General features: G+C 52.0%; 1 protein-coding gene across 1 annotated transcript; it reads right to left on the bottom strand.

Moving 5' to 3' along the window:
* Positions 1-4,346: 4,346 nt before the first annotated feature.
* On the bottom strand, positions 4,347-6,712 carry LOC144166520 (uncharacterized). The gene has a single exon (XM_077696029.1). The coding sequence runs from the start codon at positions 6,510-6,512 to the stop codon at positions 4,347-4,349; it is 2,166 nt and encodes a 721-aa protein (XP_077552155.1). The 5' UTR covers positions 6,513-6,712.
* Between the last annotated feature and the right edge of the window lie 9,374 nt (positions 6,713-16,086).

The following is a 16,086-nucleotide window of genomic DNA, read 5'->3' on the forward strand; positions in this document are numbered from 1 at the left end:
ATCTAAAACTATACTCTAACTCACACTTTAAGCCTATTATTAGGATAAAAAGTTACTCACACGCAAATTCTGGTGCGGACAAGCATCGGACGTTGACCGAGCGCAACGAAACAGCAGGGAGAGCGAGCATGAGAGGAGCAGACGACAAATGCGAGAATCCCTAAGCTGACGTCACGGAGACGTGCTCCGCAGCGCCGCCCGTGTTCTCGCTCACCGCCAATTCCCGCGCAAAGAAAGCCTCGTGTTGGCAGACTCTTTCTCCACGGCGAGAAATTCCATAAATGCCAGACAATGCTTTTAGATGCGAAGCATCTCATGGTCGGTGCTATGTCCCTCCCTTGTCGTTGTGGGTGTTGAGCCATCCACACCCACTGCGCATGCTCGGCTTGCTGAACGCCAGGTGGTGTCTTAAATTTGATGGCTCCTGGAGCGACAGTGTTTCCGGTGTCTTCCTGCGTCGGCACGAGACGAGCACTCTTCACGCGCTTTCGACGTTTCGTCATCGTCGGCAGCGGCTTGCGTCGGTGAGTTTCGGCGGGCCGTGATTACAAGCAGCCCGCAATCATCCGGGGAACGTGCATCGACCTCATCTACAGCAACTTTAGGGTTCATTCACTACAACAGCCCTTGATTTTACATTTCATAGACCATAAGACGGTCATAATCAGAGCAGAACGCCAACAACAGCTCGACGTCACCTACGATGAACATGATGACGATAATGCCTAAATAAAAACAAACTCATACCACGTACAACGTCTGTCTCTCTCTCTCTCTCTCTAATGCCTCTCCACTCTAACAGCCCCCCCCCCCTTCAATAAAATTACACCATCTTCCCGTAGGGGAACCCTGAGTAGTATGTGAAACAGCCATTTGGGTAGCGCAATTTCCCATTTCGTAGTTGCGGTAAGTGAAAAGTGTGGTAGTTACCATGAAAACCAAACAGTAAATATAACGGTAGCTACGTACCTCAACCTCACGACAACGACGAACTGAAAACTAATTGGCACTTGAATCGACCCCATACCTGCTTCGCATACTACTCAGGGTTCCCCTACGGGAAGATGGTGTAATTTATTTCTTCTTCTTCTTTCCTTGGTTAACCTTCCTACATTTCTTCTACTGTTTCTTTTTTCTTTGAGCTCGCAGATTAGGTCAGCTTCGCCTCGCTGTTAGCATCACAAACTTCTCTAAGGGCCTGTTGGGATTGCTGGTTATGAAATAAAAATGTTTGATGAGAATTGGTCGTAGTTATGAGCCCCTTGGCTTGCTGTGTTTCATTTTGCTTGTCCTCGCAGCCGAAGAGATATGTACGGTATGTGCTGTACGTATGAAAAGTAATATACTGATGTATGTGAGCAGGATTTTAATGGTTTCATCTTGCACAAATAACTTCTCATGTGTCAAAGAAAACTGGTGGAAGGATGAGAGGGTAAGGCTGTCAAAGTCAAATTTGTCTTTTTGTTTGTTGCCGGAATTGCAACACGTAATACGTTCTGTGGTGCGAAGTCAATGATAAACAGGTGCTGATTGCATTATGATGTCCCCATTATTTTTGATGAAAATAAGAATGCTCTTGACCTCACCGTAAATGTGTATTAGCCGAAACTTTCATAATCAGTTACAGCATTGCGGGGAACCAGCTGTGGTAACACAACTTCGCAATCATCCAGGTCGCCACAGCCCATTATGGCGAATCACTGCTCTGCACTTCCGAAAACTCTCACGTTGAGTGGAACAGCTTTAATTGTTTTATTGGTAATTTTTTCTGATAACGCTTGACGCCGGAGCAAAAAATCATAAACAGCTGTACTGTTAAAAACGCGTTGAAAGCAATGTTAACCAGAAAATACAAAATGTGCTCCCGCTGTAGCCACGCCTTTAGGACCGTGCACAAAGAGGAACCGTAACAGACGGTCCCGATGATGGCGGTCAGTGCAGTGCGGGGAAACGAAATTCAACTAAGCAAAGCATCATTGTGCGGGAGGATCGAGACAGTAAGAAAATGGCGTAAGTGTTAAGATGGGAATAGTTTAGAGGCGTGTACGTTGCCGGGGAGGCCGAAGACTATCGTACTTTTATGTAATTTCCAGCGAAGCGAACAGATGCGCGGTCCCTTTGTTGGACTGATGGTCACTGTGCTAAGCTTTCTTTAGAAATGTTTAAAGCGTCTTTACCCAGCCTGTATTGTAAGCCTAGTTCTAAATCCTCTGAAGCGTTCCAACAATTTAGTAGTTTAAGCGTGCTAGTGGTAGTATTAGGCAGTTAGGAAGATGAGTGTATTGGGGCTTCCCGTTGTGGCATTTACATTGCAGCTCTCAATTGTGACTAGCAGCTATGAATTAAACAATATTATAAACAGTAGTAATAACAAAGCAGCGAGCCCATGCGCACAGGGGAACGTTTTACAGACGCCAGTAAAAATGTGACAACAAGTCGTGCGGCCAACATTTTGCACCAAGCAGCTGCACGCATGTCGTCGCTGACTTGTCCAGTGACTACCTTAGCGTATATTTGAGCGGCAGAAGGGAAAAGGACGGGGATTATGGTACATCTGATTCAAACATAGTAGCGTGAGCAATGTCTAGATGGCATGTGTTTCTTCATCTTTTACGCAGTCGCATGGAGGTCTGCGCATGACAAACCGCTTCTTTTCGTTCTCGTCATGTTGTCCCTCCTTGTAAGGTGAACGTTCCGGTCAAGGCTATAGTAAATGAAGAAGTGCGGTGAAGGTAGGATAATAGTATATATGCAGGTCCTTGCCGTCACGAATTAATACAATGGGCTTCGTGATGAGCGTCACCTCACCAGCCACGCCCACAAATCTATGGTGGATGTGTCGCGGCGCTTGTGTTCCTGTCAGACGAGAGAAATCGGGACACCGAAGGGTCGGCGGCCTCTGCTGGGCATGATGAACTGTGGACGAGCTGGGCTCATTGGCGGGGGGACATGACGGCTCGCCTACGGCTACCCGACACGGTGTGCTTCCCCTCTACTGCTGCGTCTATGCAGACGCAAACTAGGGCTGAAGGCCAGGGTGGGGATGATGCCACTGGAATCTGTAAGAAGACGATAACCGGGTAAACTAACTGTATTTAAACTATGTACAATATTACAAGCCAGAATATTGTTGCCGCCTAGAGTGGTTGGCTGGATGGTGAGAAGCGATGAGATCCTCCTCGTCTTTACCCTCGAATTTATAGCTCTCTAGGAGGAAGCTTGCCATTCTATAGCTGCTCTGCAACATTATGTTTTATGTAGAGGCGGCTGCCGTCCACTTTTTACCCTTCGGGTGCACTGCCCAGTGGCGGAACACATGCGCTGTATGCGCTGTATTGCACAGTTTGGAAAAGATCGCTAGTCTTGTCTGATGTATCAATAGAATGCTCTTATGCCCGAACAACAGGCATTGTTTATTATGGCATCGACAACAGATTCGCTCTAACTTACCCACTTGTGTAAATGTACTTGCCTCTTAGTTCAGGTTTTTGTAAAAAAATGGTATAACGCTGCTGTTTTTACATTGATGCAGGGATACGAAGCAAACGTTGACTACCAATGACGATTCCGACGACGTTCTCGTGCTGATTGAGCAAGGCCAGCTCATCAACACCACTGCGCACACTAATTCCGCTTAGGTGCACTAGACAACACCGGAGCGGCTCCTTCCATGTGATGTCGTAGGGCCTGTCAAAAAAATGTACAGTGCGGCAGTAAAGACACGAGACTGAACTTTGGTCACTCGGAGTGGGCGATTTGTCGACCATTTTAACGTTTTTGAGCCCTGGTGCCGCGCTAAACGGCAACAGATATTTCGAGTGTTTGACGCAGCTTGAATGTAAAACATTACCGTAGTAAAGAAACCTGCCATTAGCACATCAAAAATATGCGAAGGTTTCCCTGTATTTACGGAAATATAAATATGGGGCGGTGTTCTTTTATTACGACTACATTGCTTCTGACACCGAGAAATTCTCTCAATACTTCGAATACCAGACAAGATGCTTTCTTATGCAAATACTGCCAAATGTAGAAACACTGTACTTCCGCAGAATAGTTTGGTGCATTTTAAAGTATTTTGAGGAACGACAGGAACACACAGGCGTGCTCAAACGCGCCGGAGCAGCGATCTTGACGTTGGGATATGAATTTGTGCGATATGGCACTTCCCCAGGTTGTTTAACTCGTCCACACAGAAAGGGATGCTGGTGCGACATGAGCGTATTCAAGAGAGAGAGAGAGAGAGAGAGAGCAACTTTATTAAAGTGCCTGCAGCTCGGTTAGATCCCCTCGCGCGGGGGTCTTTCCGCGACGCGGCCGTGACGTCTTCTCGACTTCTTGTCCCTCTACTTTGGCTCCGGACTCGCTACTCCTTTCGGCTGGCTTCGCCTGCCCCTTTGTTGGGGCGGTAACCTTTCGTCGGTTTCGCTTGGTCGTTGCCTTTCAAGGGCCGCCGAGATCTGCTGGACGGCCTTGGTCTGTTGTTCCTGGTCGTAGCTTCCCGCTGCGGCTTCGAGATGCGGCGGGATCATAGTCTCTGTCGACGCTTCGCGCGGGTTTTTGGTACAGTCCCAGAGGATGTGAGCCGCTGTGGCTCTCTCCTTCTGGCACACTCGGCACAAGTCACTCTCGTACACGCTCGGACACACGTGCCTCATCAGCACCGGGGTGGGGAGGGACCCCGTCTGCAATTGCCGGTATATCACCGCTTCCTCTCGAGTCAAGCCCGGGTGGGGTGGCGGTACCTTTCGTCTGCTCAGTCTGTACCACTTCACGATCTCGGTGTAGGTGGTCATGCTGTCCTTGGTCTCCCTCCACCACCACGGCTGGTCGGCTTCTGCCGCAGCGGCGCGGTTGGTTAGTCCTCGCGCCACCGCGTTTGCCGTCTCGTTATGGTTGGTGTTGCCCCGGTCCGACACATCGATGCCCACGTGTGCCGGGAACCACTTGATGGCCACGCACCTCCTCTCACCGGCGAGGTCGACCGTGCGTAGTACTCGTGCGGCCTCCCTGCACACTCTCTCTCTGGCGTAGTTACGCACCGCCGTTCTTGCGTCGCACAGCACCGTCGTGCACGCAGGGTCGGCGATGGCCAGGGCGATGGCCACCTCCTCTGCCCGGTGCGCCTTCTGGGTTCTCACGCTCGCTGCCGTTATCGTTTCGCCAGTCGACGCCCTGACGACCGCCGCGGCGTAGGCCATCTCGCTCTCCTGGTACTCCGCCGCGTCCACGTACATGGCCCCTTCGTCTCTGGTGTGGAGGTCCACGAGCGCCTTGGCCCTCGCCATCCTTCGCTCCTTGTTGAACTCGGGGTTCATGTTCTTCGGTAACGGGCATACCTTTAACTGTCTGCCTGTGGCTTCTGGCACAGGTACCTGTTCGTTTTCGGCTCCCTCCTCCATCGGTGTCAGACGCAGGTCGAACAGTATCTGTCTGCCCGTTCTCGTTTCCGAGAGCCTCGAGATCTGGGCGGTCCTCTGCGCCTCCGCGATCTCCTCCAGGGTGTTGTTCACCCCCAGAGCCAGAAACTTCTCGGTGCTCGTGCAGTCGAGGAGTCCGAGTGCCGCCTTGTACGCCTTGCGTATGAGCGCGTTGATCTTGTTTCGCTCGCACTGCCTCCAGTTGTGGAACGCTGCGACGTACGTGATGTGGCTTATGGCGAAAGACTGCACCAGTCGGGTGAGGCTCTCCTCCTTCATGCCTGCCTTTCTGTTTGACACCCTTCTGATGAGCCGTGTGGCCGCGGTGACTTTAGCCGCGAGGCGGTTCACCGTCTCGTCGTTCACGCGCTTGCGCTCTATCAGCATGCCTAGCACTCGGATCCTCTCGACCTCTGGGATCGTGTGGCCGCCGCTCGTTCTGACCTTGATCTTCTGTTCTTTCGGCGTCTCTTCGTCCCCTCTCTTTTTCCTGGTCGTTCTCTTCGGAGGGATCACCAGCAGTTCGGACTTGCTCGGGGAGCATACGAGTCCGGACCCGTCCAGTTGCTCCTCGATGGCATCCACTGCTTCTTGCAGCGTGCTCTCTATTTGTCCGTCGCTTCCTCCCGGGACCCACAGCGTTATATCGTCGGCGTAGATGGTGTGTCGGACCCCGGCCACTCGCGAGAGTCGTTCGGCCACCCCGATCATCACTAGGTTAAAGAGCAGCGGCGAGATGACCGAGCCTTGGGGGGTCCCGACGCTGCCGAGCTTCTTTTCCGGGAGCTTCAGGTCACCGGCGTTGACCTCGGTGGTCCGCCCCGTCAGGAAGTCCCTGATATATTCGTACGTTCTCTTCCCCATGTTCAGTCGTGACACCTGGGCCAGGATCGCCGAGTGCCTCACTTTGTCGAAGGCGCTTTGCAAGTCCAGGCCCAGGATCGCCCGGTTGTCTCTCGTGTTAGCGTCGTCGTCCAGGATCTCGTTCTTCAGCTGTATCATGGCATCCTGCGTCCCGAGCTTGTTCCGAAACCCTATCACGGTGTTCGGGTACACCTCCGCTTCCTCCAGGTACCTTTGCCATCTGTTCATTAGAACGTGCTCTAGCGCCTTGCCCACGCAAGACGTGAGCGAGATTGGCCGGAGGTTCTCGATGTTCGGTGGTTTGCCTGGCTTGGGGATCAGGATCGTCTTGGCCGCCTTCCACTGCTTCGGCAGCTTCCCGGCTCGCCAGCACCTGTTGTAGTACGCCGTGAGGTTCTCGATTGCTCTCTCGTTCAGATTCTTCAGTGCTCTGTTTGTCACGCGGTCGGGTCCGGCGGTGGATTTGGTGTTCAGGTCGTGTAGGGCCGCTCTCACCTCCCACACTTCTATGTCCCTGTCCAGCCGCTCGTTGGTCTCGCCCTGGTAGTCCGAGTGTGTCTCCGCGGGGGTGGCCGGCAGGTACTTGTCGTCGAGGCGCTTCTTCACCTCGGCCTCTCCGTGCTCGGCCAGCGCCCTGTGGAGTGTCTTGGCCAGGTTGTCGTGCTGGTGAGACTTGGTCTTGGTCTCGTCCAGTAGGCGTCTTAGCAAGTTCCACGTCTTGCCACAGTGCATTTGTCCATCCGCCGCGCTGCAGGCTTCGTTCCACTGCTGCGCGCATAGGGCCCTGCTGTGCGACTCGATCACGCGGTTAAGTTCCGTGATCTTCTTGCGCAGTTTTCTGTTCGTCCGCTGCGTCTTCCATCTCGCCGTGATCGACTGCTTGGCCTCGATTAGGTGGGCCAAGCGGCTGTCCACTCTGTCGACGCGCGCGTCCGTTTCGATTTCCCTGGTGGCCTCCCTCGTCTTCTGCACGATCTCGTTGGCCCACTCCTCGATGTCCGTTATTTCGCCTTGATCTTCAGGCAGCAGTCGTCGGAAGGCGTCCCAGTCCGTGAACTGGTGTTTCAGCGGACTTTTGCCGATCTCTTCGTTGGCCCCGAGCGGTACGGTGACCTCCACGATAAAGTGGTCGCTGCCCAGCTCGTGTCCTGTATTCCGCCACCCGAACTCCACCGTGTCTCCGCTCCTGCCCCTGGCGAACGTGAGATCTGGCGTGGTGTCCCGGGCGACCGAGTTGCCCGTTCTCGTGGGGAACGCGGGGTCGGTGATCAGGCTGAGCCCCAAGTCCGCGGCGTGTTGCATTAGGTTTCTGCCCTTTGCCAGCGTTCTGGGGTAGCCCCAGGCCCGGTTCTGCGCGTTGAAGTCCCCGCAGATTACCAACCTATTACCGGGCCCCGCCGTTTTGCTCGCCTGTGTAGCAGCGCCTTGAATTTCTGTCTGCCGTTCGACGGGCTGCTGTAGACGTTCGTCAGGAATGTGCTCTCCCTCTTCTTTTTCTTCCCCGTGATTACCTCTACCATGGTGTGCTCTATCGTGCTCTTGCTTAGTAGTTCATGCTCAACGTATGTAATGCCCCTTCGGACCAGAGTGCAAACCCCCCGGCCTGGCCTGCCGGCCGCAGTTTGCGAGCTGGGCGGGCTGGCGTGGGTCCGGTATCCCGGGAGTCTGGCCTCTTCGGTGCGGGTCTCTTGCAGCATGATTACGTCTGGCTTTCTCGGTACTTGTTGTAGGTGCTGCTGTAGTACCGCCTTCTTTGCGGCGAAGCCGTTGCAATTCCAGTGCCAGACCAGGAGGCACTTCGTCGTTACTGCTGTGGTTGCTGTTGCGGTGGGTGACCCGTCCATGCTTGTTGGAGGTTGGCCATCTGCGTCACCAGATTTTGCACTGTCGTAGCCCGCTGCTGGCACGTTCTCTCGAGCGAGGTGAACCGGTCGTCTATCGACTTGGTGAACGTCGTTCGAACGTATTCTTCGAAGTTGTCGAGCCTCTTCTCCATCCGGTCGAGCCTGTCTTCGAGGTTGTCCATCCTCTCGCTGAGTTTACGCTCTTTTAGGTTCTCGATTGCCCTTTTCTTGGGCGCAGGGCCCGCTGCCGCCGCCCTCGGCTTCGTTTCTGCTTCCAGTTCCATCTCTACTTGTTGTGCTGGTTGTGGTGTTTGCTGTTGTTGTGGCTGCGTTTGTATCCGCTGCATTATGGCCGCTGTCGTCTTCTTGATTTCTTCCACTTCCCTGATGATTCTGTCGACCGTCGCCTCCAGTTCGGTGTTTCTCCGCCCGAGTTGCTCGGCCACCTCTCTTAGCGCCTTCATCGAATCGCTTTCTTCCTGGGTTTTCCCGCCGCTTTGCTTTGGCGGCACCACTTGCTGCTGTTGCTGTCGTCGTTGGGGCTGCTGCTGCGGCTGCGGCTGCCCTTTCTTGGCGGCTCCCGACTTCGTAGCGTCGGCCCAGCTGACTCGGTCTCTGGATTGCGAGCGGGCACGGCGTTGGCGGCTCGCGCTCTGGCTTCGGTTCCTGCTCTGGCTTCGCGAGCGCGACTCATGGAGGCGGCTGCCGCCGGCTGCGCCGTCAAGGGGCGGAAACTCGCCGGGCGCCAGCTGGTGCTGCGCCTGCTGCTCCGCCATTTTGCGCTCCCATTTCCGTTTGGTTACCACGTACGGGGTCTTGTACCTGTTCTTGCAGCTCCTGCTGCCGGTCGGGTGCTGCCCTCCGCAGAGTTTGCACTTGGGTTTACACATCTGCTCGTGGCCCTCCGCCGGGTTGTCGGCGCCACAGTCGAAGCACACCCTCGCGTTCGGCGTCGGGCAAACGTCTCTTCTGTGGCCTACCTTGCCGCACTGCTTACACACGTCGAAGTGCTTGCGGTAGAGCGTGCACTTCGTGACCACCTGGCCGTAGAATACGTAGTTCGGTACCTTTTCGCCTTCGAATACCACGATGACGGTTGCCGAGCTTCCGATTCTCTGCGCTCCTCTCGCCAGCGGATTTCTTGAGTTCACGATGTTCTGGTCGATTTCCGCCGGGGTGTCCTCTACCGGTATGCCTCTAATCACGCCTTTGACCGTGCCGTCCGGCGTGGTCTGGTACGCTCCTACCTCGTGCGACTTGCCTCCGATGTGGATGGCCTGGATCTTGGCGTAGGACAGAGCTCTCCCCTCGTCAGGGGTGCTCACCACCATGATGTTCTGCCGCACGTTGGGGCAGAAGGTGTCCACCGCCCCGTCCACCCTCGAAATTCTCGCCGCCGCCATAATTGCCGAGGCAACGATCGAAAACTGCGTTTTCGCGATGTTTAGGCCTCCTCTCGGCTTCACGATCACCTTGATTTCCTCCTTACGGAGTATCTCGGGCATCCTCGCTGCTTTTGTTGCCGCTGACCTTGCCTTTCTGGCTGCGTCTTCCCTCGTTTTAGGTCTTGACTGGCGCGCCTCGACTGGAGCGCCGTCTTGGTCGGTCGGTGCTTTTATGCGTCGTCCCACGTGGGTCCAACCGTGGCTCTCGTTGATTTGTTCCGAGGGAACCTCCTCTCCTTGTACCTCGATGCACATCCGGCCGCTGCTGTTGTTGCTGGGGCCGATGGGCGGTAGCGTTTGTGGTGGTGATGTAGTCATCTCCATCTCGATGGCTACCTCGTCTTGCTCCATTGCCACGCCGGCGTTAGGCCTAGCCGGGCTAGGCCTAGGTGCCGCACTTCGCGACCGGCCGATTAGGCTTAGCGGCGGGTCGGCGCTGTCGCGGGAATAAAGTCCTCGTAAATCATAAAAAACAACGTACCACTTGGTCGAATCTGGTACCGGTAGATGCCTCGTACGTTCACGGACCCATTGGTACCAATTGTACCTCGGTAACTGTTGATTAGCGTTGCGATAGTTCGCATAAAAGCAGGAGCCGATGTGAGCACGTCCTGTCTCTTCGGCGATCGCAGCGCCCCCCAGCGTATTCAAGAAATACTTTAAAGTGTGGCTTCTATATGCGCAGAAATAGCATCGGGGTTCTCTGGAGGATATTGCGGTAGGCGAAATGAAAGATTTGTAGGATCGAGTATTTGCCGGTGGTGAATTCTACATATGGGTGGATTTTTTTCCGGGTTTCTAATCACCATTGGTACTCATGGCACACCAGAACGCGTTTTTACACACACCCTCATTGCGCCTAAAGATAATGTCACTTTACCCTAGGTTAGAGGAATGAATGAAGTCTCCTACGTTTCTGAGGTGCAAATTTGGAACAAAATGCTGTGTAATAACCACTGGGTGGGGAAAAACCATGCGCGAAGCTTTTTTATTCCACCAGCGTACAACAATCGGCAGTATGCTTTGCTGTACCTATCCGGAGGCAAGTCAGGCTGCGTGTCTGTTGATATATTTTGTTAATGATATATTTTGTTGATAATATAGTCTGTTTATAATCTGTTGATATATTTTGAGGTTTTCTCCTTCCAAATGGGGTCATTAAAACTTGGAGTAGGCTTAAGGAAGGTGCATACCCCTGTACGTGCCCATATGCGCCTAATAGCAGCATTGCGCTGCTCGCAAACATGCTTTGAACTTGTGCTTTCTGGAGAATAAATCATATTCTATTATTAGCCGCGAATTCGGGTTAACGTGTAGTATGCGGAAAGTAAACATTTTGGCTATGTTGCCTTAAAAGTTCATAACGAAGGTCACAAACCTTTTATTCTACTTCAAATTACCTGCGAGGAACGACAGGTTCTGGGCTATGGATTGCTTTGGCACTTCATAACCGAGGGCCGCAAAAGAATACCTTACTGTTGAGGCATTGAGGTTGCGGACGCCCTTACTATTCTTCAGTTCTATAAACTCTTCTTGCTTCTGGCTGAACAGTTGTTCAATCCGCGCCAGTGTGCATGTGAAAATCATATAAAAGGCGGTCCTCTGTCTAGTGGAAAGTTCCTGCTTGGTGAAAAGGCGATACAAAGCACATTTCGTCTTCCCGCCGGTGGTCGTTCAGTACATAATGTATTCCACAAAACAGCCTAGCCTATAAGTCGCGCTTTTTCTACGTTGTCCATGTAGAGCCTTCCCGCGTGGATACTTAGTTCCATTCCTGCGCCCCAAATAATCACCAAGGCAACGTGAGCAGAATTTACAGTACGTACTGCAGCAATAGACCAACGCTTACATGGTATTTTTGCAATGCGGCCGTCAAAATACTAACGCCGCATTGCACGAGTGCCGGAGAAAACAATGTAGACTGTGCAGTGGCCCGCGACGTGCTTTTGCTACAAGTTAACAGCGCCCTCAATGCAACAAGCAAGACAGAACCCCGACACATGTGCTCAAGATCTGGAATGAAAGCCTTGAACTAGGACTGCAAATATCAATAGACGAGAAGTCGCAATACCGAGAACGCAATTGCCATGGTTCCGTAAATTTTAGGGATTTCACAGCATTCATTACTCAAGACATTGTTTGCACCAGTTCGAGTCGGTGTCCTTCAATATCCTAAAAATATTGGCGGAGGACATCGACTGCCGAAAGCGCTTCATTAAGCGTCGGACGGCTTTCACTCGCGATATCCTCTGCCTCTTCAGTGCTTTTCATCAGCATTACGACGGTGCTGCTGACGCTGCCCGCGTCCGAGGGGCTTACAGTGGCGGCAGCGTCGTCGTCGAGACTCAGGAAATTTTCTAAGCATCGGCACAGCAACGGGAAGGTGGGCGAGCTACCGTCTTGGTCCGGACTCACTGACTGGGCGGGTTCCGTCGTGAGTTCTGCGCGTCGAAAACAGTTACCGAAAGTGTCGGGTGTCATGTCACTCCATACGAGGCGCAATGTCTCAGTTGCGCCCGTTGCTCAGTGGTCGTGGCCAATAAACGTATCAATCGCCGCTCCAAAACCATTCATTTTGGCGGCTATTCTAGGCACGCCGAGTTCGATAATCAGATGTGAAGTTCGTTATAAGGAATATGTTTCGCGTGTACTTCCGTAACTGATTTATTTTTGTTCGCTATATAGCATAATTCAATCTATCCGGGTTCGTTATAGTCGGGTTTGACTGTATAAGGTTGTTGAACCGGAACCGAACCCGAACCGAAAACCGGAAACGAATCGGTATTTTTGCCGGAACTGATCCCGAAACTGAACGGTCATTTTTTGAGCACGCTAAACCCTAACCGGAACTGAACCGAAAGAAGAAATAACGGTTATTGTTTCACGACTAATCGGTTCGACTCTCCGTTGTTCACGCTGCGCAGTCAATAAGATTGAGGCTTTTTTTCTTTCACGTGCTATCAACCTTACACCGTCTGATGCACTTTTCCCTCAAAACCAATCTAAACACTATCAACGCCACCTTTGTAGTCACAATAAGAAAACGTAAATAAAAAAGTACAATAAAGTATATTTAAAAGGAGGTAGCCGACACCCCAAGACTGGGTAGCCGCAAGTTCACGCGCCAAACATCCTTCTGCTTCTTCTGACACCACTGGAATGCGTAGCCGCACGGCACGTAGCGCTGCTGTTTGTGTACTTGTTCTCAGGTGTCCGGTATGTAAAGGTGAGGTAAGTAAAATAAGGTAAGTAAAAACGGAGACACACGAGAAAAAACATCAAAAACTTCTATTCGCACTTAAAACAATTAAAAGCTACTGTGTGCAACTTTGCACTTTACGCAAATGCATTTTACACTACATATTATATACACCTCGTACTAGTACATGGTAATTATCATAATAATTACAATGAAACTTTAAAAATTCTACACTTTATACACAAAGACCAAGTAGATGATGGTTTACGTGATCACATAACAGCAGTTGCAATTTAGACCACTTGGGGGTTTTTATTGGGCGCCGGAATCTTTACTCATGGGCGTTCTCGTTTTCCATCCACATCAGAAAAATGGTCACGGCGGACGGTGATCGAACGCACATCGTTGTGGTAAGCAGCAAATGGCTTAACCCCTGAGCAACTCCTACTGGTCACGCTTGTCAAGTATTTCCAGGTGCGCGACCCGTTAAAACAAGCTATGAACTAGAAAAATGTTTGCCCAATTTGGGTGTGGGCCTTCGCCTTATCGCAGTGGAGCCCTCTGGCAGCCTATAGTGTTGCAACGAGGCAGAATCGTTTCATATCTCCTGCAAGCTGCCGAGATTGACAATTGGCTTAATCAGCTTTGCACTCTGCAAGCGCAACTAGCAGCAACATACCAGTGAGGTGTGCATTACTTTTCTTATTGTGATTACAAAGGTGGCGTTGATAGTGTTTTGATTGGTCTTGAGGGAAAAGGGCATCAGACGGTGTAAAGTTGATAGCACGTGAAATAAAAAACGGGACATCTCGAAGGTAGCGCACTTAAACACGGACACTAGGGAAGAAACGACAAACCACAGAGCTGACAAACCACCATCGTTTCTTCCCTAGTGTCCGTGTTTAAGTGCGCTACCTTCAAGATGTCCCATATGCATTACCAACTAGCCCAGTTGTCACTCCTTCTATTGAAAGAAAACTTCCCCGCATTTCCCCGAGGGGAAGAATGTGAAAGTGCGAATGCACGAGTTGAATTTGCGCGGTTCGGTAATGTTCGCGAAAGAGAGATCACACACACACACACAACTACAAAGAAAGAAAGATGCATTTATTCACAGACACCTATTTGTGTTGTGTTGTCGTTGTACTTGATTGCTAGAGCGGATCTCAGCTTTAAAATTTCGTGTCAGTACTCCTTTAAGCAGGTGCATTAGCCCTTCTCACGCCCGATTCTTGGCCAATCCCCCACGTGGGTATGTGCCATGTCAGCGGCCAGGCAGCGCGCGCCCATCTCCCCCCGTTGCCAAGGATGACGAGGAGATTCCTGGCCAATCCCCCACGTGGGTATGTGCCATGCATTCGCACGAGCGCGGACATCGCCGGTGGACGCAGGTTCAGGGTCGCTTAAAAAGTGCATTCGCACTTAAAAAACCCTGAATGTCATTGACTGCGCAGCGTGAACAACGGAGGGTCGAACTGTTTAGTCGCGAAATGGAAACCGTTATTTCTTTTTCGGTTCAGTTCCGGTTAGGGTTCAGCGTGCTCAAAAAATAACGGTTCGGGTTCGGCTTCAGTTCCGGCGAAAATACCAGTTCGGTTTCCGTTTTCGGTTCGGGTTCAGTTCCGGTTATACAACCTGATACAGTCAAACTCGACTATAACGACCCCGGATAGTTCGAATTATGCTATATAGCGAACAAAAATAAATCAGTTACCGAAATACACGCGAAACATATTCCTTATAACAAACTTCACATCTGATATATCGAACTCGGCGTCCTTAGAATAGCCGGCAAAATGAATGGTTTTCGAGCGGCGATTGATATGTTGATTGGCCGTAACCACTGAGCAAAGGGCGCAACTGAGACATTGCGCCTCGTATGGAGTGGCATGACGCCCGACACTTTCCGTAACTGTTTCCGACGCGCGGAACTCACGACGGAACCCGCCCAGTCAGTGAGTCCAGACCAAGACGGTAGCTCGCCAACCTTCCCGATTTTGTGGCGATGCTCAGAAGTGTCGACGACGGCGTTGCCGCCCCTGTGGAACGTAGGTCTGGGCGTCGTGGGTTCGGATGCCCGCAGGGTAGAATCCGAGCCCACGACCTCCAGACTACGCGTGTGGTGCGATGTCCCCTACGCCACCGGCGGGGATGTTTCCCCTTCACTTTTTCGGGTATTTATGTTGAGGTATTTTTTTTCCTGCGCTTGGGGTGGTAGCCAGGGCCACTCGGTCTACTCGGGGTGAAGGGGACCTTCTTTTTAAACCCCGGGCCGTGAGTCGAGTATCTACTACATGTCGAGAGTGGTCGACCAGCGTTGAACTCTCTTAATCTCCCTATTGCACCGAGACTGCCAGAACAGAGGCCATCGCTTTGCATATAGCGAATTAGAATGGGATAAAGAGGGGCTTGTTGAATTAAGACAGAAATAAGGATTGGCAGTCAAGAAAACCTCGGAAAGCAAAGGGGAGCGTGTGGTAGGTCATAGAAACAAATGACTGATTTGGAAAGACGGAGAGAGAGTGGAGAAAAATGCCCGCCGGGTGGGATGCGATTCCATGACCTACTTGCTGTCTCCACTCGCTGTTCAAGTGGCCGCGATGGAAAGCGTCTATTAACACGAACACGAAGTAGAGACCCATTGGTAACAGCAACAAGGGCCTTTTTTTTATTTCCGCCTTTTTGCCACAGGGCACAGGCAACATGAAAACAATTGACAAAACTCAACAGGCGTACGACCCAGAAGGCAAGCGAACAAGTGAAAAGAAAACACAATGTAAGGCGGCCGCACTACAGGAAACTATAGAGTCCAGTTTCGGAAATAAATTCTAACAGTTTCCTGTAAAGTGGGCCGTGCGCCCACAGATGAATATCGGGAGGTCGGCCTGGGCAATGTCCTGTGAGCCCCATGTGTCGAGCTCGGGTTGATTAAAGCCCTGGACATGTCCCTAGCAAGTATTCTAATTTCGCCGTAGCAATAGGGGCAGGGCAGTAGGGGCAGGTTGAGTAGGGATCTGCAAGACTTGAAGTCCACGTTTCTCGCACAGCAGGCGTCAGTGCGACGCCCAGGCGGATTCTTCGAAGCACGACCTCTTCACGGCGGGTTAATCCGCCAGGAAGGTCAGACCCACGCGGAGGGAGAAGGGCACGCGTGGAGCGCCGAAGAATATCTTTCTTGATGAGTAGGGTGTCTTCAAGTGAAAGCTGCAGAAGTGGGAGTGGGTGCAATACTTGCTGCGGGTGAGTGGCCGAGTCGGCGAGGGCGTGCATTGTCGTGCTCCGGCGGGTCCAGAGGACGCGAACAGGGCACGGGA

This window comes from Haemaphysalis longicornis, unplaced genomic scaffold (assembly GCF_048455015.1).
Source record: "Haemaphysalis longicornis isolate Haplotype H1 unplaced genomic scaffold, Haemaphysalis longicornis Haplotype H1 scaffold_174, whole genome shotgun sequence".
Lineage (NCBI taxonomy): Eukaryota > Metazoa > Arthropoda > Arachnida > Ixodida > Ixodidae > Haemaphysalis > Haemaphysalis longicornis.